Source organism: Platalea leucorodia (genome assembly GCF_965183815.1).
Source record: "Platalea leucorodia genome assembly, chromosome: 13".
Classification (NCBI taxonomy): Eukaryota; Metazoa; Chordata; class Aves; order Pelecaniformes; family Threskiornithidae; genus Platalea; species Platalea leucorodia.
The window spans coordinates 5,826,785-5,853,964 of NC_138835.1; the positions used below are offsets into that span (position 1 = coordinate 5,826,785).

The 27,180-nt window shown below is 38.3% G+C and overlaps 1 protein-coding gene across 2 annotated transcripts in view; it reads right to left on the reverse strand.

The window, feature by feature from the left end:
- Window positions 1-8,689: 8,689 nt before the first annotated feature.
- The window catches only part of GNAS (GNAS complex locus), a gene marked incomplete at its 5' end in the record, with an annotated part of 161,360 nt that continues 142,869 nt past the window's right edge, over window positions 8,690-27,180 (reverse strand). For both annotated transcript variants that reach the window (XM_082325561.1, XM_082325562.1), the window contains 7 exons: window positions 8,690-12,550; window positions 13,445-13,512; window positions 14,037-14,167; window positions 15,217-15,337; window positions 16,414-16,472; window positions 17,236-17,309; window positions 19,747-19,801. In XM_082325561.1, coding sequence (XP_082181687.1) covers window positions 12,404-12,550; window positions 13,445-13,512; window positions 14,037-14,167; window positions 15,217-15,337; window positions 16,414-16,472; window positions 17,236-17,309; window positions 19,747-19,801 — 655 coding nt within the window. In that variant the 3' untranslated portion in view covers window positions 8,690-12,403. The remainder of the gene's footprint in view (window positions 12,551-13,444; window positions 13,513-14,036; window positions 14,168-15,216; window positions 15,338-16,413; window positions 16,473-17,235; window positions 17,310-19,746; window positions 19,802-27,180) is intronic.

Consider the following 27,180-nt stretch of genomic DNA (forward strand, 5'->3'; position numbering starts at 1 on the left):
TGCCGGGCGCACCCCGGCCCCTCCCCAGCACCCCCGGGGCAGCCCCCGGCCCTCCCGCCGCGCCCCGCTCCCCTCCCCAGGGTCTCCGGGGCATCCCCGGGCCCCCCCCATCCCCATCCCGCTGCACGCCCCGCTCCCTCCCCAGGGCGCCCGGGGGCGTCTGCCGGGGCCTTCTCCAGCCCATGGGAAAGGATAAAAACCCCTCAAAACAAGACACGGGTCCTAAATAAGAGAGAAACGAAGCTTTGTGTAGCGTCAAGAGACGCGGTGCCATCGAGGACCCTTGGAGCTTCGGTGAAGCGCTCTGAGTAGCGCAGCCGCCTCCGGCTTTGGGGGTGGTTTTGCCTCCGCAGCAGAACAACGCGAAGCAAAGCAGCTCTGCCTGGTGATGCGGCCCTTCGCTGCGGTCGCCTGCTCTGGGGCCGGCAGCCGCCTACACCCGCGATCCAGGCGAGGTGCGAAAAAGGCAGAGAGGTAGAAAGAGAGGGAAGCAAAAGTCACTCCTTCATGCGCTTAAAGAATGAGAGAATTGGGGGTTAAGCATGTGCATGCTGAGCAGCAGAATAACATTGCATCAGAATCAAAGTAACATTTATACAAGATATTGCGCAGGTCACTATTAGGAGATGCTCCTAGCTGTCTAACAGTCAGAGCTTACCTGCTACACTCGATGTTCCCAAGCAGTTTACCTGGTAATGTGGGATGGCAAGTGATGTCTTAAGACCTTTCCTTTAAGAAAAACAAAAAAGAAAAAGAACACAGTAAAGAGAAAAAGAGCATAAATACAGGTATAAACATCTCATTTACAAGGAAAAGTTTATTGTTTGCTATAGCAATGGAATCGATAACAGCAAATGCTGACAAAGAGAGGAAGAGAGCTGAGCAGGTTTTTCTGAATGATGGCGACTGAATTGGATGAAAGGAGGAAGCAAAACCGCAATTTCACAGACCCTTGCATTCCCACAAGCTCCTACAGAAGGAGGTATTCCCAGCGGGCTAGCTGGGATAACTCCTGATAAGAACTGGTTGCTATTTCTGTCTCCTAAGGCCTGCTCTGAGGACTAAGTGATTCTTTCCTGCTCCGTGGATATTGTTAACTGTGTCTGGCTTAGCTTTGCTTTGGTTGTTTCCGTGGTTTTTTAAAATCATAGTTGCGTGCATGAAAACAGAAAGATATAATGCTTACTTTTTAGATTAATTGCCATGGCTGAAGTTGAAGAGATCAGAAAAATGTAAGCTGGCCAAAGAAGTGGGTTGAACTCAAAGCTGTCTCTATCTCCAAACAAGAGAAACCCTGTTTCTCCCGATGAGGACGGATCATTGCTCAGTAGTCAATGGTTTCACAACAGCTGACAGAGCAACCTGGTGGTTATGCCGAGTTGAAAGGATACTGGATGGGAAGGTGGGAGTCCTGTCCTGAACTTAATTCTGCTTCAAAGAAAGAGGTTTATTTACAGCTCAGCAAAAAGACCAGGCGGTGGCCAGCAGAAGCCCACCTCAGGGGCGCAGAAGCCTGGGGGGGTGCAGAAGCCCACCTCAGACACGCAGAAGACCTCAGACCACCAAGTTGGGGGACTGTGGGGAGGTTGCAGAGGAGCCCTGGACAGGTTGGGGTGGGTTCCCTGGGGAGAAAAAAAAAAAAAAAGAGTTAAAGAATCGGAAAGACAACTTTAATGGAATGGAAATGGTAAGATTTTTAGGACCAGCTTTTAGTGGTAAAGTTTTAGGACCAGCATTGGTGCAACCCTGCGTACCCAAAACTTGCCAGAGAATAACAAACATTAAATAACATTTCTACCTTTTCTCATTGCAAACAAATTTTTTGGGCGTTACTTTTAGCCCAAGATGAAATCCTGAAGTCTTTGATCTAAAAAAAATCTTAATAAACCAACTGTAGTTTCTATAAATAACACTATTGGCATTACAGTTAGCAGTTTCATTTCTGGGCAGCAGAGAGGTCTGTGCTGTGTGAGCCAAGTTCCCCGTTTCTGAGGCTCTTGGCCGCCTGTAACCACACAGGGCAGGCTGTTACACAGGATTTGTTCCCCTGTACGTGAAGCCGGATCCCCAGAGCAGTGGTTGTGCTAACCTCGGGACCTTAGTGTAGCCCCTCTTGGGGGTGCTGAGAGAGAGGGTCCCAAAGGAGACTGGCCGAGCTGGGGTGCTGACCGAAGGCAACAGGCCAAGAGGGCCCCCAGCGAAGGGAGGGACTAAGAAGTTACAGACAAATGAAGAGGGGCTAAGTCTAAAATGAAAACTGATCATACAAGCTGACCTTAGGCAAGGAGACAGGCATTACTGAAACGGAGACCCTGAGAGAGAAACAGAGTCCCTTTGTCTCTCTTCAGAGCGACTCCCGTTCTTCAGTTGTACAAGAGTTTAACTGTGAGAAAGGGGCGGGTGAGGGTGTGTTCTGGGATTTGGAGGGCAGCCAAGAGCATTGCTGATTAATTATTTAAAAGGTCCTTTATTCTCATTCAGTTTCCAACTGAAAAATAGTAAAAAGAAATTACATCGTCTTCCTTACAGTCCATGAAATTGCTTGGTAGGAAAGGCAAAAAAACGTGTTTAGAAATAAGCGGTATTGTCTTCAAGAGACGCAGTCCTTGTTCAAGTGTGGTCACTGTTAAAGGGCTTACTGCACTTAAAATTTCAGTATAGAAAATATAGACCACCACCACCTGAACTGCTGCCATATGCTGCCCTACAGTGGTGCAGCAACCCTTCCTGAAACATTTCTTCAACATTTTTGTGAGTCCAGGATAACGTTCTTTTTGTTCTGTCAACAGAAAGGAAAAGAGACTTTTTCAGAATAAAAGGCATGGATTGAAGTAAAGGCACAAGGGACACATTCTCCACCTGTGCTAGCCAATTGCTCGATTGCCTGCAGTCAGGAAGACACTAAGGTAACATTTCAACGCTTATGGAAGCAGCGGCCATTTTTTATGAGGAAAGAACTGGGAGTGAAGTGACAGGCTGAGGCTGGAGGCCAATGGAAATATCCTTGAGAAACAGTTTTTGGCTTACCTCCATTTAGTTAGCGGGCAATTTCCATCTCGTAGATGTGAGAAAATAATAGCGTACTTGGAACAGACAGTGTGATTAACCAGTCAGAACTCCTAAGAAAATACCAAACCTGAATTTAATCTATCCCGAACCAAGAAAGAAAAAGTATTTTCTGCGCGTGAAGTAAGAAACACCTCCTATGCTTCATCATCTCTTTTTTTTTTTTTTTTTTGGCCTGTAATGATGTACCGTGTTATAAGATGTAGAACAAGTTCTCTGAAGGTGAATTCAGAGCAACTATTGTATTACCCTAACAGAAGGTTCAGAATATTTAAAATTGGAAAAAAAGTGAGTTCATATTTTATGTAACATTCCAGCGAAACTGGATGGGAAAATCACAAAGCTGAGACTGTGAGGCTTAGGAGGAGATCCTAGTTCTTTACAGAAGGCTCAAATAAATACGCTCTGTATGACGGATGTCTTTATGTAGGTGGGAGAGGCTTCCTTCCCATGACTGACGTTTGCTGTGCATCTCCTAGGTAGGATATTTGGATCTGCAGTCTGGAGAATTTCATTGCGCCCAGAGCTTGTGGCCTGAAATAGTACATCTTAGCTTCAGTAAAGCATTTTCAGAGCAGGTAAGACTTTTGTCTAGTGACAACAGTTGGACTTGTAGGACTTCAGTGGTAATTATGCTATGAAGCTTACTGCTTAGTTGAGCAGAAAAAGAGAACAGTCCACAGCACCAACTGCCAGCGAGAGACCTAGTGGTATTACACATTAATGATACTAGTAATTTCAGCATCTGAATCTTAAAACTAAAAGTTCTTTTGTCTTTATATATCTCTTTATTTTGATTGCAGTAACAGAAAATGAATATATATTTTTTTTAATATATAACGAATGAACAATACTCAAAGCATTTACTTTCAACTTCCCTCGAGGAGAAAACTAGGGACCTGTAACAGAGCCAGAATATTCATTTGCTGAATAGCCCTTTGCAGAAGAATGGCAATATCCATGCTTTCCCCCACTTCAGCTCAATAAACAAGAGGCAAAGTCAGATCAAAACCAACAGTTTCAAGGTATCATTTAAACTGTGAGGAAACACTAAATGTACCAGAAATTGATTTTGCAAACTAAACTTTTACAATGTTGAATGGAAACAATGTTGGTTGTCTTCTTGGGTTTAACCGTGCTCTCCCATATGGATTTGTGTTTTACAAAGTTTCAGTGAAATGTTCATAAATAAAAGCACTTAGACTTACCTGAATGCCCCTGAAAGATTTCATTATCCAGCAAATCAATGCAACAAATTTTCCCTAAATGCATATTTGACTACATTTGGTGTGTAAAATCTTGAGTCACAACTCCCATCTAATGAGATTTTGATGAGGCAGTGATAAGGCAGTGAGCATATTAAAGATAAACTTTTGAGCCCATATATATAATATACTATAATATACTATATAATATACTATAATATACTATGAAGGCCAGCCTCGGAGTCCCTGCTGCATGCTTTGAAGAAGCGGTAAAGGCATCGTGGAAAGTAGATGTGTGTGAAGAAGAGCCAGATCTAGAGAAATGCGGAAAACTACCTTTTTTTTTTTTTAAACTTTTTTTTATTTTAACCTTTTTTTTATTTTGTCTAGAAGTGAAGATTCTTTTCATAAAGGTTGGGAATGGCTCTTCTAAGGGAGTAAAGAATAAACCAAGTATCAAATGCTGAAGTTTCAATTCCACGCGACTATCAAAATCTGTTGCTTGATTTTGAGCAAGTTACTTAACAACTGTGCTTCAAGACTTCCTACCTAAAGAAGGGCTGAATATCATACAGCTGATGAAATCATCCAACTTCATTTGGTTCCTTCCTAGAATAAAAGCAAAATCCCAAACAGAAGAGCCGACTTCCAGCAAAACTCTTTGCTTTTTATTCACGTTTTTTAAAAATATCCACCCTGGCATTCTCTGTATGCTACCTCCCTCTGCTCCTTGCCCTCTACAAATTCTTTTAGCATAAATTTGTATTTTGTAATCGTTAGCCCTTTACAAATCAGCCAATACATTCAACTAGAGATAAGGTAGTAACTTTCAAATCGAGTAGGAAATTACAGCAGCATCAAGTTAGGCTAATGAGTTTTGGCTGAAGAGTTCTTCCTTCTCAAGCAAACCTCAAGATTAAGCATTTTTGTTTGTACCTCGAGATTCACGATTACTGGTAACCGTGTTATTCCAGACCCTGAACGCCATGACACTTTGCCAGGTAACTGAGAAGCATTCTGAGACAAAACAAGGTGGTTTTTAGGTTGCTGACATGATGTCATTCTGATCTCCTTCAAACATCAACTTAAAAGTTGGAACTGTATTTATATACTGTGGATTGCTTAAAAGCATAGCCTCACAATGCCCCAAGTGCTTTTCAAGAAGAGCCTACAGTGGAAACATTTTCTTGCTTCAAAGCAAGTTCCAGTTGATTTGCATACTGATCATTAAACTTAAACTTCACTGAAGTATCTCCCAGTTCTATAATGTATGTAGTAAGTGCATTTTTTGCAGTTCCTTAGTTGGAGATATCCTGCCCTTTTACGTAAATACATTCTCTGACCTTGAAAATTTGTGTAAGGATCGCAAACTGGGCCACTTACCTGGGGAATGAAGAATTTCCCCCTTAAATGTATCTTTCAATGTCCAAGGTGATGGATTTAGGAGTCTCGTTTGTCTAGCTTTCCCTAGCTCCCTGGAACTGTCAGTGAGATGGTCTCATAACTTTCTTCTACAGCTGCTCTATTCTCTCTTATCAACCATATACGTTACAAGGGGGGGGGGGGCTGAGGACAGGAGAAGGTAGCTGAATCCAAAGGTGGCAGGTTTTGGGCCATGATGTTGGACAGAACATTTGGCTGTAAGCTCCCCAGTTTTAAAGCACACATAGGTTAGCAAGAGCCGTTGCTTGTGGCAGCACTGAGCTTCCAGACTGTCTTACATAGATGAACCTTTGTGGCCCAGCAGAGTTTTGCCCTGTGGGAAACAGAACTCAAGGTTAGCACCAAAGCTTTCATGAAACCTGTTACTTCATTTTGGAAGTTGTGCCTTCAAGCAAAGAGAGAACGGAGATTAAAAATACTGAGATACATCTGAATCATCACACACAGACACTTCAGGAAGACATGCCGTCTCCTACGGCTCTGGCTTAATACAAGTTTGAAATACCTTTCATCAATACTTTGAGGTCTTAGACAGACATGTATTTGGTTCTCTCACCCAACCCCTTCATTTCTCTTTTTATGGAAGCTCTTCTGGTCCTGCCAACAGAAAACTGGTAATGCAGCGAAAAAGAACCAGAATGGGCCCCCTTTCCACGTAGCCTTACAGTCACAAGCCCGATGCGGTAATTCCTAACACTTACTCAGCAGCTCCTTCCTCTGCCTGATCTCTGCTGGCACGCCAGCATTTTAGTTGCAAGAATGATACAATTCCGAAGCCATACCAAATACCGGAAAACTACAAATAGAAACACTATACTTCACTATTAATAATTCATGTAAAATTCACAGCCTAAAAACATTAGTCTGCATAACAGAACAGAACTGAATTTCCAACATTACTACCTCTGTCCTAAGCTTGTTCTTTCTCCAAACTTGAGTAGTAGTATATTTAAAAAAAAAAAGTATTAGCCAACTCATTTAATGAAACAACTGAGTAAATTAAAGTGAAGAGATACATTCACACTTTAATTTTGAATTTGCTTACATTTGCCTACTGGTACCCCAGCCTTAGAAAGCATGTTGTGTTACCTAAAAAACCCTAACGTCAGCATCTTCTCCCTCAAAAATTTATCTGCGTTTGGCACAATGTTTAAAGGCATTGTTTTGTCCTGTCATTAAAATAAAGATTTTTGAGGAAAACTTCCTAAGTGAAAAAAATTAGGAAAACCTGTAAATTCTGGTTTGGTATTTTTTTGTTTTTCTTAAAATTATCTATTATGGATTTGGTCAGTTACCCCTTGTTGCAGAGGTATCACTTAGTGTCGCTAACCTACAGAAGAACTCCCTATTTTTCCACAGAACCAGGCTAAGTTTATAGGACCCAGAAGTTAGGGGGGGGGGAGGAAACCACCAAAACACCTTATTATTTTTATGTGTAATGGGGCGAGAGATTCGTTTGCCTCCCCACCTCCTCCCAAGTTGTCTTTCCAAGTAGACTGGTGTTTTAAACTGCACCCATTTTGCTCAGCTCAGTACATTAAAAGTAGACAGGGTAAAAAGCAGTTTTAACTTTTAATAAGATGAGAATCAGGGTTGAAAACAATTAATTATGAAGCCAGTACTCATGGCTGAAATTTTAGCCATCTCTGCAATACAGTAAAATACGCTAAAGCAGTTTACCTACCTAGTAACTGAAGCACATCCACTCACAGTATTTAAGCCACCTGGTCATGACCAGGATTAAAATAGGTTCACTCTTGGAATTTCTATCTTGTCAGTCACCAGAGAGATTTTTCAGTGTAACGGCTTTCATCAGCAGAGGTTCAGAAATCCCCCTTGTAGCTTATTTTATTTACAAAGACACTTCAAAGTTTGGCATAGAACAAAGCCTTTTTCCCAATGGATGAATTTTCAGAAATATCAAGCTGAGGAAGAAGGGTACAGTTTTAGTTTTGGACTGCAAACAGATGCTTGCTTGTATTTTTACTGTTATGCAAACTCAACCTATATTTTTGGGATAAAGACCTGTTCCTGTGTGAGATTTCCACTGATAATAATCTATGGTCCTGATCCTGCTTTTTAGTTAGTAGGAATTTTATAATCCACTTCCATGAAGAGGTCTTATGAGTGCCAGCATTGTTAGAAATACTCATAGCATATTGGATACAGTTGGGGAAAGAAGAGATGTACTCTCTTCCAGAATAAGTTACAGAATTTTATAACTTGAAACAACTTCATCGATCTTCGACATTTGTATAGCACCAATCACCAACAGTATGATCCCTAAGGCACTGCACTGGCACTCGGCTGTCGCAGCCTGCCTCTGCATCCGTGGGCAACGTCCTGTGCCACCACGTTTGCATCTCTTGTTTTTCCTGGCACGCAACTTTTGACATTGGAAAACAGGCTATAATACAAAACATCCTACATCATTTACAGGAATATTGCGCCACAACTAATTACAAGGTGCTCAGATTCTAAGGTGATGAACATTAATATTTCTGTGCATAGATTTACTGGTAAAAGAAAATTATCCTGCAGGTATCAAATACGTGCAACACACTGGAACAGAATTAGCTTCAGCTCCTCTGGAGCTAACGACATACTCCAAGTTAAATCCTATCCTCGATGCCATGATTCAAAATAGGGTTTAGATAAATGAAGATAAGCCCTCAGGGCTCCTGCCTATGACAACTGATCCAGCATCCCTTCATATGCTTTTGCATCGAAGTCTGCTCCTAACAACTTACAGAGCTCCAGTTTCAGCCTCTAAGAGAGCAGTTTTTGATGCTTTCAGAAGCAGCTGAATATTTTTTTAGTCTGTAGTGGATTCACCTCTCCACATTATTAAAAAAAAAAACCCTCAGGAGTTCTGACTATTCTGCTGCATCACGCTGGCTGCTGAATATGTGTACTGATGTACAAATTACTAAAAGTTCTTGGGTTGAAATAAGTTACTGCAAATGCACAGTAGCTGATTTTGAAACCACAACATCTCTACAATTTATTATTATTTTTTACAAAATACCCAAAGTGATCAGACCATATTGTAGGTTACTGGCTTGCCAAAGGTTATGTTTTAAAATCAAAACCATTTCTGAGTTACAGAAGTGCCAAAAACAATCTTGAACCAGGTTTGTTTGTTGTTTTTGTTGTTTTTTTTTAAACCAACCCCCATCCAACAAAACAGTTGTATAACTTAAAACAGAAACAAGAGTTTGTGTTGGAAACTATTTAAAAACCAACCCACCAAATCATGCTTGAGCAGAAGCCTTGTATGGCAAAGATTTAGCTTAGGGCAATTGAGTGCCAAGATATAGACCCTCTATGGGTTTATAATGGAAATACTGACACAACCTCAACTATAGTGATGCAAATGTGCCCTAAAACACTGTATTTGCTTTTATTAATAAAAGTGGTAGTGTTTACATTTGCAGGTATCTTACACTTCAGCATCACGATGAATACTGAGTAGAATGAGTTAAGTTTTGGCTGTAAGGTCAGAAGTTTCCAAACAGATGAATGAGACAGAAGTGAAAGTCCTCAATCATGAAAACAAGAAGTTCAAATAAATAAATAAAACAAAACTAGGAAATATGGGTAAGCATTAGGTTGGAATGGTTCAATTAACTGCAAATTATGGCCACTAAATTAGAGACAGAAGAAAACACAGTTACTTATTAAATAGCAAGCATTAAAGCTTTATGTTTCTATATTAAAAAAAAAAAAAAAAAAAAGCTGTTAAAAATAAGACTTGCATTTACCAGGCCACCAAACTGCATGGACTAATAGAGACTAACAAAGGCAATACTGAGACATTAAGACACACACACACTCCATACTTGTGCAACTCAACCATATTCAAAACAATTGCCTTTTTCCTCACTTAAGGAAAAAAAAAGCATCCCCTAAACATTTCTGTTCATATAAAGCTTTAGGTTTCTTAAACTGTTGCTGTCTTATATAGCTCCTTGTTATTATGTATCCTTCTCATTATCAGAGAAAGAAGCTTATTTTTAATTTTTTTTTCAAATGGAGGTGCTTTGTTTCTCTGAGAGATTACATTCCTTACACCACTACAGGTTTTCCCCATCTATAAATTTGGCATTTACAGCAACTCCTCTTAGGCTTAAAAAGATAAGGGTTGGCCCTAAATTAAAGATTTTGGCTCCTAGAACTAAAATTAAGGCTCACAATGAATTTCCTTTCCACAATGTGTGTCCCATTTTTACCTAGTGGAAGCACCAGCCCTTAACCTAGAGGCACTGGATACATTCTTAAATTGTAAGGGGCTATTTGCGGTCATGTTCTCCTACAGTTCTACGAATTTCAGGTGGCAACTTTCTAAACCTGTGAACAGGAAAGATCATTTTTAAAAGATGAGTAGCAACTGCAGCTAAAATTTTTAGACGATTTAGTGTCTTCTGGAAGATGACCTGTAATTTCGAGTTACGAGAGAGGGGACAGTAACTCCATCAAGTCCCTGCTCTTTACATGAAAATGGACTAGGTGATTCATTTTCATTTAAAAATTTCACCACAAAAGCAATGAAAACTCTCAGTTCTGAACAGTTGCAGTTCTTAGTATTAAAAAGGCATCTGATACCTGAAGCAAATCTAGCTGCACAGACATCACTGACCACATCCTAATTTTAATTTAAACTGGACCTCTTCCCAAAAAAGAAAGTTAACACCGTCTCTTGGGTGGAGGGAAGCTAGTGTGAAAGACAGAGAGGCAAGTATTTTGGTGTTTGTTTTTTGTTTTGTTTCTTTTGTTTTCCTTTTAAAGTCACTGCAGTAAGATCCAGATCAGTTTAGGGGTGTAAATGAAGGGGGAACAGGGATGTTCGAGTAATATAGGCTAACACTGTTCTAGATGTGTTATTACAGCTGTAATTTCTGACTCTGTACAAATTGTACACGTAGGTTTAGACACATGAAAAAGTAACACACTCACAGAGACATAAAACACCTAGGTATAAAATATAAAGCAGTGTAGTAGTTACTAAAATTACATGCTCTCTTATTGCTACAGTGATTTTTGCTCTTTTTCTTTTTACTGTACCACATGTTGTTCTAAGCATATAATTTGCATAAATTATTCAAGTTTAAGAAAAATCCACACATCTTCACTTTAAGCTACTTATATAGTTAATATAAAACAAAAAGGTTCTAAAGTATCTCTTTATTAAAAGAGAAATAAAAATATCATTTGAAACTGGAATTCAGTGGCCAAATCCAAGGGCAGTGCACACCTTGTCATTCTGGTAGTAGTATGCCCACGCAGCGTAAGTGGAGTTTGGTGGGGTATTTGGCCCAGTCTAGAGATGGTCACCAGACCTGCATGATGCCCTATGTGTCTGTTATTGTTCTGGTTTTGTCTTTAGCAAAAAGGACTATGAATGACCAAAGACTAACATTTATAATTTGTAGCAAAATTTGGTTTATGTAGAAACAAGCCATGTTTTGCATTTGGATAGAGATTTAAATGAATTAAAGCTAAAAATTAAAAAGCATGATGCTGCAACATCTGGTCACTTGTTGAAGACCTCACTTTTAAAGTGGTTAAGTTTGCACAATTTGTACTTTTTTCTTTTTTTTTCTTTTTTTTCTTTTTTTTTTTTTTTTACTAAACAGTATTTTTCCTTCTTTTATAAACCAGAAAAACTAAACTACAGATAAATTTTCCCTACCTTGAGCTAATGCTGCAGATAGGGTTGACAAAGCTGTACAGCGCAATCAAACATACTTACATCTTAGCTCATTGTACAGGTACAGCCATAATCAAGGCACAAAGATCTTCTACAAGTTATTTTTTTTTTCAATAAAGTTGTACAAAATAATACATTTTACAGTCTGTACAAGAATAATAATCCAGCAGTAAAATAAAAAATGAGGGGAGGGAAGAAGAAAAAGAAGGGAAAGACTGTGAGGACTACAGTCCAGATAATGATTTTTTTATAGCAGACAGGATCATCAGTGGACAAACTGAAAACAGTGTGTGGTTAACTCTTTCTGCAATCACAGGCCATACGCAGTTCAATTCATAAATGTCCATGGTTGTCTTTAGACCACCAAGACTGGTTTTAAAAATACCCTTCTGAAAGGTAGCAGTTGGTTTTTGCACTGTCTAGGTCTGTTGTAGAATTGTCAGTATTTCCGTTCAAAGCCACATTACAGTCAGAGAACCAAACTCAAGTGTCTGTCTTCAAACTTGGTCTGTGACTTGGCACCTTCTTTAGTCTGATGCAGTGAATGATACAAAGTGGAGATCACGGGTTATATGATTATGCCCACAACAGTGCTAAATTACCTAAAGTTTTCTCTCCCCAATTTTTGTTTTATCTTTCAAATTTTTATCCCCAATTCTTTCAGGTGCTCCACATTCAGGGCTTTTAATTAATTAGTTTTTATTTCTTTTTTTTTTTTTTTTTCTTTTGTGTTAATAACAGTGTTAGGGAATCCTCATGGAAACGGCCTTTTAAATGTTAGGGGCCATCTCAAACTGTCCGAGGGGTACAGAAGCAAGCTTAGAAGTGCTGCTATTGTCCAGCAAGGAGAAAAAGTTGAGGGGTGCAAATCAATGGGAGATTCAAACAGTTCTCTTCCACCCTATGTGGGCAAGGGTGTTTTTTTTTCTTTTTTTAATAAGGAATAAGGAGTCCAAAACACAGAAAAAAGTGCTCTCCATCACAACAACTCGTATTGGCGAAGGTGCATGCGCTGAATAATGTCCCGACAGTCATTGAAAACCCTCCGGATGTTCTCTGTATCCACTGCACATGTGAAGTGAGGATAGCAATAGTGCCTTCCATCTCCACTTGCTGTGCTGATTCTCTGTTAAAAGTAAGAGAGAGATACTTGGTTAAAATAAAACTGACTGGGGAAAAACCCCCATGTTCTCTAAACTCAGATGAACGAAGGTTAAGATACATAGGTGTGAGTTGTGTTTTCAAAGGGTGTTAACTAAGTGGCAAAATGCCCACAATTTTTCACACTCTCACATAAAACATGAAATTTAAAATGATCAGAATTATATGGTGAGAAGGTCACTGCATACTGGGGAATTTCAGAGTTGAACGAGAACTCACAAAAGTGCTATTATTTATATGCAGCTTTGGTGAATTTAACCACACAACTCCTCGTCAATTTGTCCACGACGAGAGTGGGATTTTGCCTCCTTGTACAAGGCTTTCATCCCTGCTTTACACTTACAGAAAGCCTCCCTCAAAATTTTGTTTTGCTCCTTTTTAAAATAAGTCCACAATTTGATTGCCATGCTCACCATTACAAGTAATTGTCATAATATTTGAAAAACCTATGTCTATTATAGCTTCAGCTGACCAGTAATGGGAAAGATATTAAGAAAAGAACATTAATATTTTACAGAAGATGCATCTTTTGATGAGTCTTTATCTTTAGAAATGATGCATGGAATAAAAACCTGGCCCTATTAATAACAGTAGGACTTCACTCATCATTCTATTTGAGGTTTCTTAATTTTCAGCAATTCTTTTGCTATTTAATTATATACTGTGTCAACAGACAAATATCTGAAGAGCAGCTAACAAACAGCAGTAAAGCTCTTAAATGCAACAGTGTTTTATGCAGTGTGGATGTTAAATATAAACAATGCAAGAAGTGACAGCATTTTGCAATAGTAGAAGCTGCATAAGAGCTTATATTTGAGAAGAATCACGTAAGAAACACTGAAAGAAAGGAAATACTTACAAGAAACTCGTCTCTAATAAAATACTTGGCCCTTGTAACTCTGGGATCCTCACCAGGCTCTGGTGTTGCTGATTAATAATAAAATAAGTATCTCATTAAACCAGATGTTCTTTGGTGATAACGCCTAAAAATCATAACTTGTTCTGTTTTCTGCTCACATATGATAGAAACATACTTTGCAAAACTGACTATGAGATAAGACACACCATAACATATTATTTAAAACAGCAAGATTTCAGGAGAACAAAGGAGTATTACAGGGGCCATAGTACCAGGCATTTGGCAGGTTAGAGAAATGACCACAGATACAACTCAGGGGAGTCCAGAGGACATATCTGCGACAAGCTGTACTGTGGTCTACACCAGCAAAGTAACAGGATTTTGGCATGATGAAATTATTAATATATTAAATGTACAGAAGACAGGATTCCCTCATTATTAATACCTAAAATTTAACATTACAGTTTGGCTGAAAGACAATGAAGATTACATCTACTTAAGAGTTTTCAAGTCTTAGCTGAAATTACCAAAAACATCACAAATGCAATTAACAAGGAAATGATAAATTGCTAATAAAATTTAAAAAACTTACCATCATCTGGTGTAGTGTAGCGAGCAAATTCTGGAAAGTAGTCTTCAATTTTAGATTTCCCTGCCAAAACTTTCTCTGCTAGCAAGTCTTGTTTATTCAGGAAAAGAATTACTGAAATGGTCCGTAGCCACCTGTACAAAATTGAAACCGAACACTCTGAGAAGGCACAGCTAGGATCATACAGCAAAAAGACACTTAATCCAGTTCTGGAGAGAACAGTCATACGACACACTATAGTAATTTTTAAAGGTTCCTTTTATACCTGAATCCAATGGTGTAATTCCAGATGTACACACCTTGAGTTCAGTTTGTGTGCCCACCTTCTGCTGCTAATCCAAATACATCACATAGGTGAGCATATCCACTTTTTAGTGTGCTAGTCTATCACTGTTTAAGTACTTCAGCCTCAATATGGCAACTACCAATTTTTAAGTCTCCAGAGTTTTCTTCAATTAGATGAGTGTATTAGACATTAATGTAACAGATAGGCAGTTGTGATCACAGACTAGCTTGGACCGTGCTGCGAGAAGCAAATAACACAGGCTAGGCTGCCGTTGTGGGTTAACCCCGGTGGGCAGCAAAGCACGACACAGCTGCTCGCTCACTTTCCCCCTCAGTGGGACGGAGGAAGAGGAAAGGAAGAATAAAAGCAAGAAAATTTGGGGGTCAAGATAAAAAAAATATAAATAATCATTGTTTAATAAGTGAAGGATAAGTGGAAGAGAGACGAAAACAAAACAAAACAAAGGCAGTCACTCACCACCTCCCGTGGGTAGACCAATACCCAGCAAGATGGCTAACCCTCCTAAGCTCCCCCTCTTTTCCCTCTTATTGCTGAGCATGACATTATATGGTACGGAATACCCCTTTGGTTAGTTTGGGTCATCTGCCCACTTGTGTCCCCTCCCAACCTATTGCGCACCCCCAGTGTATTCACTGCGGGGGGCAGAGTGAGAAACAGAGGCGGCCTTGATGCTCTGCGAACACTGTTCAGCAACAGCTACGACATTAGTGTGTTATCGGCACTGTTTCGGTCAAAATCTAAAACATGGCACCATATGAGCTGCTAGGAAGAAAATTAACTCTATCCTAGCCAGGCCCAGTACACAAGTCTTGACTACAGTATAAGATAGGATTACTAATTCATGTGATATGAACAGTGAAACTTCAATTCACAGACCTGTTGTTCCAGATACTCTTGAAGAGGTTTAGTGCTTCTTGAAGCCGATTGGTCTGATTGTCCTCTCGTATAACCATGTTGTAGCTACTGCTCGCCACCACAAATATGATAGCAGTCACATCTAAATCAAGAAATACCCATTAGTTAATACCAGACTTCAGAAGAAATATCCAGGAATCCCAAAGTTCAATTAAGAGCTGCCAGACTTTCGGCTTCATGAAGAGAACAGGCTGGAATGCTATTGCTGACAGCTTTCTAAGTACCAGAAATAAAAAAAGAAAGTGAAGAAACCATTAGAGATAGGAGAGGCAGGCCACAGAACAGAAGCTGACAGAATGACAGAACATGTGGAAAAGAAAGGAACAGAAGCGAGAGAGGGGAACTGAAAAAAGCTAAGAGGAGAATTTAAAGATTTAAAAGGTGTAAGGAAACTTAGAAAGCAACTCTGAGCTATCAAGAAAGGACAGGGAGGCCCTTGGGGGAAGACCTCTGACAAATGGCACTTTTGATCTGCATGAATAGTCATAATAAAAATAGTAGATTGCTGTGAGTTCACGGTTAATTGCTCTAGTCTTCCTATAGTGTACTATACTGCTTAGAGGCCCCTATCTCTTTCCTGGGAGATACTCCCAGGATCAGAGAGTCCCGATCTCTGTGTTCGTGCGTGGCTGCGCTGCTCCAGACCCCTTACGCTGACTTCCAGGCTCATCTACCTCAGACATCAACAGCAGAAGAGACGCGTCAGATCATGAGGTAATAGGAAGAGGAAGGAGCAGAGGTAAAACCCAAACAAATCTGTTATTAATAGCACAGAAGAAAATATTGCACAGGAGTTCCACACACGTATGAAGTGTTCAGGTGATGCTCTATGACAGTAACCATAGCAAAATACAATGAATTTTAAGATGAATTCCACCTCCTCTATTAAATTAAATGAAGAGAGGGAAGCCGAAGAAAACAGACAAGCTATATTATCAAACTTGAATTCCTTTCCACCTACATTCTCCCTAAACATATTCTATACAGTTACAGAAGTTTACATGTCAAGAAAAATTCCATCTCGTATGACTGTTCAGATAATTCCTTATCAAGCTACACGGAAAAGAAGATGGCTTTCACACAGGCAGAAAAATAAGATCGGGCATTAAAATTTTGCAGAGAACTATTTTATAAAACGAACATAAATTCTAATCATACCATTAAAACACTGGATCCATTTTCGGCGTTCATCTCGTTGCCCTCCAACATCAAACATACTAAGAAAAAAACATAAATCAAGTCAGAATACATTTTGTGTTTGTTTTGGGTTTTTTTTTTTTTGTAAGAAATTTTAGGACTTCCATGTCATAGAAGCTAAAAGGAACTGAGGATTATGAGAACCTGAACAGGTAACGGTCCACCAACATACGCACGCAGAGCTTTCATCACAAAATATAATTATGTTTACTTCCAGTAACACCTACACTTGAAGGTAAGAAATTCTGGCGTATGTACATTGCAGATTCATTTTCACCCTTACAAGCTAAGACATTAAAAAAAGTCCTATAAAAAGTCATTTGCTGAAACAAGTATCACAGATCTAAAGTCAACAAGACCAGACTAAAACTCAGCAGTTTTTGTTCGGGTCAAGTAATCTTTCTAACCTGGGACAGTAAAGAGAACATGCATTTTCTGTTACTTAGATATGTACAAAGTTTTTGGTCAAATATTTCACTATATAAACTAGCAATGAATCAAATACTCAGAAAAGGCATTAGTAAAAATAGATCTAAAACATTTTGCTCTTTGTGATTTAAAATAAAAGCAAAAAATTGCACACCAATTTGCATTTCTTTTTAAAGCCAGACTACTAAATTTAAAAAAAATCATAAAATACTTGCTTTCCATTAAACATCAACTTAAGAAATACAGTAGTCTCAATGACTATATGGTAGACTGTCCTCCAATTTACCCTGGTATTTGTCTGCATAGGATTTAGAAAAAAACAAAAAAGAAAAGGAAAAAAATAAGGATACTTACTGAAAATTTACTTTATCCACCTGAAACTTGGTTTCGAAAATTCCTGATGTCAAAACTCTGCATCTGAGAAGATCCTAGAGCATAAAGGAAAAGTCATTGATTCAACACAGATACTTCATAATTCTTAATATATCCAGCAACAGAAATAAAAACCTTTTACCCAGTGCTGACAGTGCATGCTGTACTGCAAAAACAGGGAAGAGAGCATTATGAAGCCGCATTTAAGGTTTTGATCTTGAACACGTGTACGCATATGGGTGTGCTCACCTTTTAAAGTACATATATTTTCACAAGCAGGTTTTAAGTGCCAAGCTTGGAATAGGAGGAAACATTTACAGGCCACTTAAAGCAAACGCAAGTGTTCAGAACAGTGCAGACCCATCCCTAGAGATCAGATGATGCATTCACAGATTTCAGTGGGATTGTGGCACACAACGGGATCTTTAAACTACAACCAAATGATTCTCAACCCCAGAAGACAGATCTCTCCCCCAGCTGCTCAGTGCTTGGCTATTAAAAGAAGTATTTAGGTCTCAGAATTTTCCATTTTTTCCTTCAAAGAACCGGGAGCTCAACCACTTAAATCTTAGGAGAATTGGGCTTTTCAAAGATAAAATTTGAAATTTCCTGTACAGACAGAAATGGTAATCAGAAGCTGTGAGCTACAAATAATTGAAATTGTTATAAGTGCTACAAAACCCTATTAAAAACAAACTGTATTGGCTTTTATTTACAGTGTATTGTAAAGCAGTGACAGCCATATACAGTGCCTAGTGGGTAACTGATCTAGAAGAACCTAATTTGCATAGGCTGCAGACCAAGTGCACAGTCCAAATATAACTACCTACAAAATACCACTTTGAATTCAAGTAAAGGTTTTATAATTTAGGACTTAAGTTTTGGTGTTCTTCACAATGGGTCTAAATAGCAGATAAATTGTAACATTTGCAGCAGAGAAGATTGTGTAAGCGGAACAGACTGTAAAAAAAAAATTATATGCACAATAAAAGCTCTGTTGTTCCTACATAGGTACCAAACTGGTTAGTCAAAGTCAAAACCACACAAAATCCAAAGGTTAGACAACACTGTTAAATCATTAAACAAAATGGCTATGTTTTAACATCAGTTTTCTGACAGTAAATTATTGTTGTCTGGCTATTTTAATACTCATATTGAAATATGTATATATTTAAACATTGTTCTAATTTGTGTTTGAAACAGTTTGAAAATTTCAACACCCCAATAAACAGAAGCAAATGGGGAAAACTGGACTCTCTGGAGCTCTGCATCTCTAGAAATCAATACAAGTATGATGTTAAAAAAAAAAAAAAAGGCACTCACGCACCTCAAGGAAGAAAAATTAAAAAAAAAAAAAAAAAAAAAGGAAGTGATTTAATTCTTACACTCAGGAGTTCTTTTAGGAAAAACGTGTAATATCCCAGAGGATAATCCAAATGGGCCTGTTTCACAGTATACTTGTGGGGAGTTTCAATGCAGTCAATGGTCCCAAACAAGTGCCATAAGTACTTGTGCTTACTGTTACTTAATATGTAAATATTTTACTTAAGTAACTACGTAAATACTCGCCTTACTTGAGTAATAACTGTAAGTAAATTGTAAGTACTATACTTAGTACTATAGACTAAGTGTAAGTAAATACAAGTTAATAGCCTCCAACATAAAACTGATACTTGTTTCAAAGCTTCATATCTGAAGAGTAGTTGCTCCAAATTTCAAATATAATAACCTATATTTTTAATATTTTGTTTCTTGAAAGTAAAATGATTTCAGGATAAGAAAGCCTCATTTATAAAAAAACCTCAGATTTTTAAAAGGATGAATGATTAATTTATTCTTGAACAACTTTAAAGGATACGAACTGCTCTCTCCTCATCAATGCTGTCTGCAAAAGTTTTAGGACATTAGTGGTTTTTGGTTATTTATCCTATAAAAGTACATTAGATGCTTAATTGCATTATTTATGGGCAGAAATTTAGGAATATACATGTGATTTTGGATTAGGGATTTGGTCCTAAAAAGATCATCAGATTATCTGTAACAAAATGAAAACTACAATTCCTATTCTCATAAAAAAAATAAAAATCTTCTAACAAGGTTATTTTTACAAAAATCGGGTTTACAGTGGGAGCCAGTGGGGCTGAGAAGGTACCAACCAACTTTGCATCAAAGAAAGTGCATGACGGTTATTCAGCAAAGAGGGCAAAACATTACGAATTACTCATTCAAATGGATATTTGAGTTTTAGTGTCACAGAAGCATGATGTCAGTCTTGATTCTAAGCAGATTTTCATTTCACAGTACATTTATGGGTATAAACATAATCTCTATCCAAATGACAAAGTAATTTTTACTGGAATACTAAAGATGTACAGTACATGGTAATACCTCTATTAGCGCCACAAATGGCAATTAGAAAATTAATGAGATAGTGACCCTCAAAAACGGAGGGGGAAGATAAATTGTGTAATTTCTTAATGAAAGTTTCCTTACCTGGTCAGACGGTGTATACTCATTTTGTTTGACTATGTCGATCTTGTCTAGAAAACTGGGGAGATAAAAGAAAAAGAGTAACTTTTCATTCTCAAATTAGAGAAACTACCTAACGCTTTAGTAACTGACAAGTTCCCAGATAAGATTTGTTATATTTTACTGCACTCAGATTCACAAAATGCTGAATACACTGAAATTGCTCAACACACGTGCGCTAGTATTTAAAACATGCATTTCCTGACACCACCCAGCAGAGGGCCAAATCCACAGTCTTATTCATCAGGTCTGGTAATCTCATTCCAACCCCCTCCCATTCTGCTCCCGCTGCTAACAAACATACAAGTAGTTTAATTTAGGTAATTTATTCACATAAATTGTACAATATAATCTGCTACTGCTAACAGTAATGCAATGACTCAAATAAATTGCCTACATGTGATTTTCCTGAAAGTATGATGAATATTTTTTTTTTAAATTTATCATCACTATAATTCTTTTAATAAATGAACCCCCTAAACCAATTTCATTACAAGTTCAGTCAAGTGAGAGGGAATACTGATTTTTCTGTCAATTGTTGGTACCAGTTTTTCAGTTTACTTTCAGAAGAAGTAGCAGCAGTAGGCCAAATGGGTATAAAAAGATATATTTTATTCGAATTCATTAGGTATTACCTAAAGAGGATAACCTGGAATCTTTAAAATGTTTTTAGCAATTAACTGTAACCTCCTAATTATCTTTCACTTCAACTCAAAGCATAAAAATCTCAAGGAACCGATTTGTTAACTCTGTTTTATTGTGATGTTACTATGAGACTTGAAGACGTAGCAAACCAGCAGCTTCAGGATGCAGATTTTACGCTACTCGCACCCCCAATTACACTGTCCAACACCAGGTATGCTGCATACCTTCCATTTCAGTATTATTAGGAGATCTAGCAACGTTTCTACAGTTAACTTTACCTGTAACATTAATGATTAATCACAGTCTTAAAACCAATTATACTTTAAGTTTCCTTTTATATTCCTTTGCAAGAATTCTTTTCTTTACGAAGCAGAAATCACACAGAAAAGGTGAGTTTTCCCTTCTGATCCCTACAGCTAGGTAGGTACACTGAAAGTCCATTAACTATGGTCGCAGGCGACAACTGAAAGGGGGGGGAAGGTAGCCATGTCCCAGACTCACAAATCAGAAACCAAACCACCATTAAAATCAGCAAGAGTCTTAGCCCTCAGTGTCAGCCCCTGCTTCCCGACTGATTTTCTAAAACACCTAATGAAGAGCAGGGGAAGGAGGAAAAATAATTGTAGGTTTTAACAGTGGCTTCAGTGTAATGCCCTTTTCACCAAGAATTAGATGACCATCTCGTTTCAGAGACAAATGGAAAGTAATTTTTGTTTAGTCAGAATTACAGAATTTTAAACACATTAAAATGTAGCTTAGTAAATATGCTACTAAAAACATGAGACAAAGCATAAAGATCAATTTTCATCATGAAAGGTGACGTTGAGACAGGTATACAGGGATAAAATTGATGACAAATTGTGTTCTGCAATTTGCAAGCTGGATTTTTTCCTCATCTCTTCCAGGCTGTTAAGTAATTTTATTTTTCTTTTTTTTAATCCAAAGGAAAAAGAAGTAAAGCTCTTTGTTCAGTACACAGAGGATGTTAAATACGTACAATAATCATGAACTCCAACTAGTACGAGTGTTTCCACATTCTATTCTCCCCTAAGACCACAGTTTCAGAATCATGTGGCAATTTCAAAAGTTGGAGGATGCTTCAAAAATGTTCAGAACCTAACATGCTCATAAAGATATAAAGGTGATTACTGTTATGACGACCCAGCCTTTCTGTACTGAATTTATCTCGACGTAACATTTTATGCAAGGTTCCACAAGAGGTGGATTTTTGGTTTGGGGTTTTTGTTTTGTTTTGTTTTTAAACACTCTGCTAATCAGCTTAATGGATTTTGGAAACTGACAATTAGAAAATAACAACAAGATATTGCTAAAACCTGGAACTGAAAGTACAAACCTCTTACTGTTGTTTATGCAGACTATTTTTAGGCCTATGATTTCCTTGAAAAACATCAGCCACATAGGAGCAGCAGTACTGTACTTGAGATGAATTCCAATAGCAATGTTCATGCCAGGTAAAACAAGCTCGAATGGAATAAACATTTCTTCTTCCCCCCAAAACAAGTTCCAACATTCAGTAACATCTGATACTCGTAACAATGCTTGTTCAAGAAGGAAGTCTTTCACTCTGTGATAGTTACCCGAAAACCTACCCTGCTTCCAGGGGCATTTTAGGGAAAATGGAGCAAAGCAATACATTAAATGAAGATTTCCTCCTGTGTATGTGCCTTTTCATATAAGTCTGCTCTAGCAACTTTAGAAAGAGCTAAAGACTTAAAAAACAGTCTGGTTTTTTTCTGAAACATAAAGAGAGGGAATTATTCTTTCAGTTGGTCAACAGAAAAATAAATGTGTCTGTAAGGAGAAAAGAGTAGCAGAAATTCGATCTAGTCTGATACCTCTAAAATAAGGGGCAACAGTGGGAGCATGAGAGTTCAGAAAAGATCAATACACTATGTTCAGAGACTTCTAAGACAATATTAGTCAAGACCAAATAATTTATCCAGTAAATTAAACTAATAATCAAGTCAGATGAGAACAAAGCCTAATTCAAAATGAAAACAAATCCACCACCATTAATTTCTATTTTTAATTCTTGTTATGCTTTACCCAAAACACAAGTGAGGCCACCTCAGCACTACTTTGTGTGCTGAATTCACTGCTGCTATAGATTGTTCTAAGGCTACTGGAGATACGCCCATCTACTATGTCAGCAATGAATTTCACAGGGAGAAAGAAAAGTAACTTTGGTGAAATAATTCAAATAAAACTGTCAAACCACGAAACCTAATTTTATACTGTGAGCAGGTCTTGCACCAAGTTACAAGGTCAGTTTTTTTCTTCTGTAAATTTTTCCCAGAGATTATATGGGAAAACTATTTTCCAGAAAGCAAATAATTCATTCAGCATTGCTGCCAGTTCTCACTTAGGGCCAGATTCTGGACATGACTAAGTAACAGGATCAGTTATTGCTCTGCAAAATACTGTAATTTAGTATAAGGCACTTCTGTCTGTGTTATAAAACATCGATACTGCTAAGACACATTTGAAAAAAAAAAAAGAAAGAAAAAGAAAGACTTTAGGTCATTTGTAGTCAGCAACACTGGAGAGGCAGCATCTCTAGGACAGCAGCAGATGTGTCCCTGAGATATTAAAATGAAAGATATTAATAAAAATGTAAAACAAATAAATAAAAAATGCACTTTATTTTTGGGTCCCTTTCTTCAGCTTGGGGAAGGAAAAACACACATGAAATGTTTTAAACAGATCTTTGTGAAGAATCAAGTGTCTTTAATTTTAAGGGGTGCACTTAGGAGGCAGACCTCATACATAGAGATACACAGAAGCTTTCCTCAGCTCCTGCAGGTCAAAGTATTTAAGTCATACACGTATCCCCAATTCTTTCCAAATTTTTAATAAGCCTATTATGTCAAAACCATGTCCCAGTTTTCAGCTCAAGATACATGCCGGTTACTGATTTATTCGGGAGTTCTTTCATACAGAGAGAGTTGTTTTATCCCTACGTGGGGGGAATTTCGTGAATGAGCAATGCTGCTGCCAGACTAAGAACTGCAGCCTGCACTCATTTTTCCCCACTGAAAAGGTATATATCACATTAAATCTTCCACCACAAGAAACAACACAACTTCACCGTTTTGGGAGGAATGGGGAGGGGGAAATCAGACTGCCTTTCCTTGAGCATTTCCTGACAGTCTTTTCAATAAACAGTTACTTGAAATTTTACTCTTTGTGATATGACGAAATGGTTGGCAGACAAGAAATTTTTTTTGCTGTGTGAAGAGCAGCTTTTGTTTTCAGTCTACTACAACACTGGAAAGGTCTCTTCAAACTGACAACACACCTATATTTGAAGAGCTTTATTTCCATCACATTTTTTTTTTGTCAAGTCATAACCTGAATTTGTATACAAAATGTCTCTCTTAAAACACATACTAAGATCTCATCTTTAGTGTAAGACACTGCAAATCAAGAATTCAAAATTTCAGTCCCAACTAAATACAACATTTGTTTATAATTTATAACCCTCAGCAGTAGTACTGGAACTCTGCATTTGTGAAGTTTCTTGCCTCTGAAAGCCTCAAGGTATTTTACAGACAGTAAATCATACTCACAACTCCTGCCTGCCTTCATTCACGCTGCATTTCCTGCCTCTGCCATCGCATCCTGAAATGCACACCTTACATCAACCCGACTTTAAAGGTAGGCACACAGGGAGCAAGTTAATTGCCCAGAGTCCCTTGAGTCAGTGGAAATGGGATTTTCATTTCCTCTGAGTCATGTGTTTTTATCAAGATATTACTAAGAATTAACCAGAATATTGCTAAGAATTATCAAGATTTTACTAAGAATTAAAGTTGTATGTGCCCCGATCACCTCTAAAAGAGCCTTTACAATTCAGGTTTCTATGTCCGAAAAGAAATTAATATTTGTTTACTGATCTTCCTAAAGACCAAACCGTGCAAACGCCCAGCAGATTTTATTTATCTATACCCTATCCGGACTACAAAACTAACTCAAAGCTCCCTAAAGTAGTTTTAAGCTGAAATTTAACTCAACATTAATAGTGTTTATAAACAAGAGTGTACTTCTTATTTCTCAGAACAGATCATGCTTTACTTCCACTTTACTCCCTTTTTAGTCCTTGCCATAATCCTTTATGTTATTCAGCAACAGCTTTCTAAAAGCTAAACAGTTAACTATTTGATAAATTCCTTCTTTAGCTATTTTGTCTATGCTGAAGCCAGAGTCACAGGATTAATACAAAGATATAACACTCTTTAAAAGGGTATTCGAGCGGAGAAATATATGATGGACTGTAACTTTAACACAGTTCAAAAACATGTTAATACAGAAGAGTTTTCCAAACCCTGAAAAGCCAGGTCTGTTACGGTGTCAAAACCGTGGCTTCCCATGGAGGCCAAGACACTGACGATAACTCCAGGGCACAGGGGTTATTTTCAGTCGCAAGCATGCATGTGCACATCCACTGTCCCTCAAGTCTCTCCATTTCTGCTCTTCTTGGGAGCAAGCAGGATATTGAGGGGGGGAAAATCTTATTCCTTAAAATGGTGATAGAGATTTCTTTTACATTTCAGCTAGTTTATTTTGCAAGAGAAGCAGAAAACCAGGCAAAGTTACAGGAACAACACAAATAAAATAAGCAAACATTCAATCTGCTAGTATTTATGGCATCCTGCAAACATGGACAGTATATGAAACCAAACTTGTCATGTTTTTTCCTCAAAATGGAGTGAAAATTAAAATTGGGACATTAGTAGACTTTTTTGTTTGTTTGTTTTTAAAGATATACTGATATTTTCTATTATTTGCAAAGGTGGAGTTTTAACTGCTAAGGTGGTCATAGAAGACATGCCACAAACATGTTACTGAACGATTTAAAAATAGTAGGAAAGGCATAATTCTTTTTCCCCCCTAAACAAAACTACATAAGGGGAGAGAAAAAAAAAAAAAATCCATTAAAACCTTTGCAATTACTTTAACTACTTTACAAAGAAAATTAGGGGGGGGAAGCCTTTAGAGACGGCCACATAGAGACAGTACTGTAACAAATATTATTGGTATAATTATGAGAGCACTATATTGCATGTAAAACCATCTCACATATGATGTTTCTGTAATGAAATTCTGCATGTCAGTTCTCAGACATAAGAACCCCATTCAAAACCATATTTATATGGGAAATAAACTTCAAAATGTAGTATAAGACTTGAACAGAAGTAAACCAAAAGACAAGTCTTTAGAAAACTTTCCCAAGAAGCTGCAAAAATTTTTTTTATTTCCAATTTCAAGTCAACTGGTTATTATGATTTCCTTATCAAAGCAGCAAGTCGCACAAACAGATTTAAAAACAGTCTAAAGCTCAGGATTTAATTATAGATAGTATTAATGCATACATATCCCAGAAAAGTGATTTTGAGAGTGGCCCCAGCTGTAATTACAGAAGAACCTCGCAGCATTCCAGCCACTTGGAGGCAGAGGGGCACCATGGGTCTAATTTTGAAGCAAATAATGAGAAAGCTGAAAAGTATGACTCCATATATTTGGAATCATCTTGTGGTAATCAAGGTTACAGTTCCTTATATGGTGTGGAGAACATGAAGCACACACAAAAAATAGAATATTAAAACTACGGGGTATAAAGAACTGCAACTATTGCAAAAACCCCTGAACATACCCCAGCAGCCAGCCAGCAAAGCCCCCTTATTTTTGTGTTGCCATGAAATACAAACCTTGCCCTAAAACCAAGGCTGGTTACGCACCCTGCTTCCTAAACTGCATAATTAAGAAAGCGTAATCCGCCGGGAGGCCATGAGGCATGAATGAATTTTAGACAAATCCAGCAGAAGGCAAACCATCCCTTCAAAAACTGCTAGCGATCGAAAAGAGAAATGGGGAAAAGGTAGGAGAAAAAGAAAAAAAAAAAAAAATCTATTTAAAGATTGTAGTTGTGTCTCTTTTTTTTTTTTCCCTCTGCCTGTCTAAAGTTAGTCTGGCTTAGAGGATGCACTAACTTTCCCAATCAGTTTTACATTACAGCACAAGTCCAGAAATAGCTCCCAGCCGCCTTGGCCTCTAGCACGGTTGCCATGACAATGGAACCACAGTGCTATAAATAGCTCATCAGCACCAAATCTTGTGAGACACATCTGGAATGGGGCCAGCCCAGCCCCGGCCTGACAAATAAAAATAGGCACAGGCAGTTTCAAAGGCTGGAAAGGTACAATGCAGCTCGGCTTGTGCGGAGCGGCAGGCAGAGAAATGGTTTTGATCGCTTGTTAGCACGAGATTTATTTGATAGGAGATTGGGAAAAGGATAAAAATTACTTTATTGCATACTAAACAGTCAGTCTTTCTCTAAGGTCTATTTTTCTTTCTTTTCCCCTAGTCTGCAGCAAAACCATACCGGTTTTCAAACTATAACAATGCAGTCTTTTGCCCAGGAGACCATTAAAATAAGGAAAAACAGAAGAAAAGAGATCTTCAAAACTTCCCCCTCTAACTATTCCCGTACATTTCTGGCTCCAGTGTATTTAAGCACTCCTGCGAGCCTGACAGGCATCCTGGATGGGATCCTGCATGGGCTGGAGCACTTTGCTCCAGTTAAAATCATTCACAGGCTGCTCAGTGCCTCCACGAGCCTGGAACCAGACGAGGTTCCCCAAGCCCCTCTGCCAGGCTGCAGCGATGGCTGCTCTCCGCCTCACCCTCAACACTGTCGCCCTGGTCCCTCACTACGGCCGTGGACCACGCCGA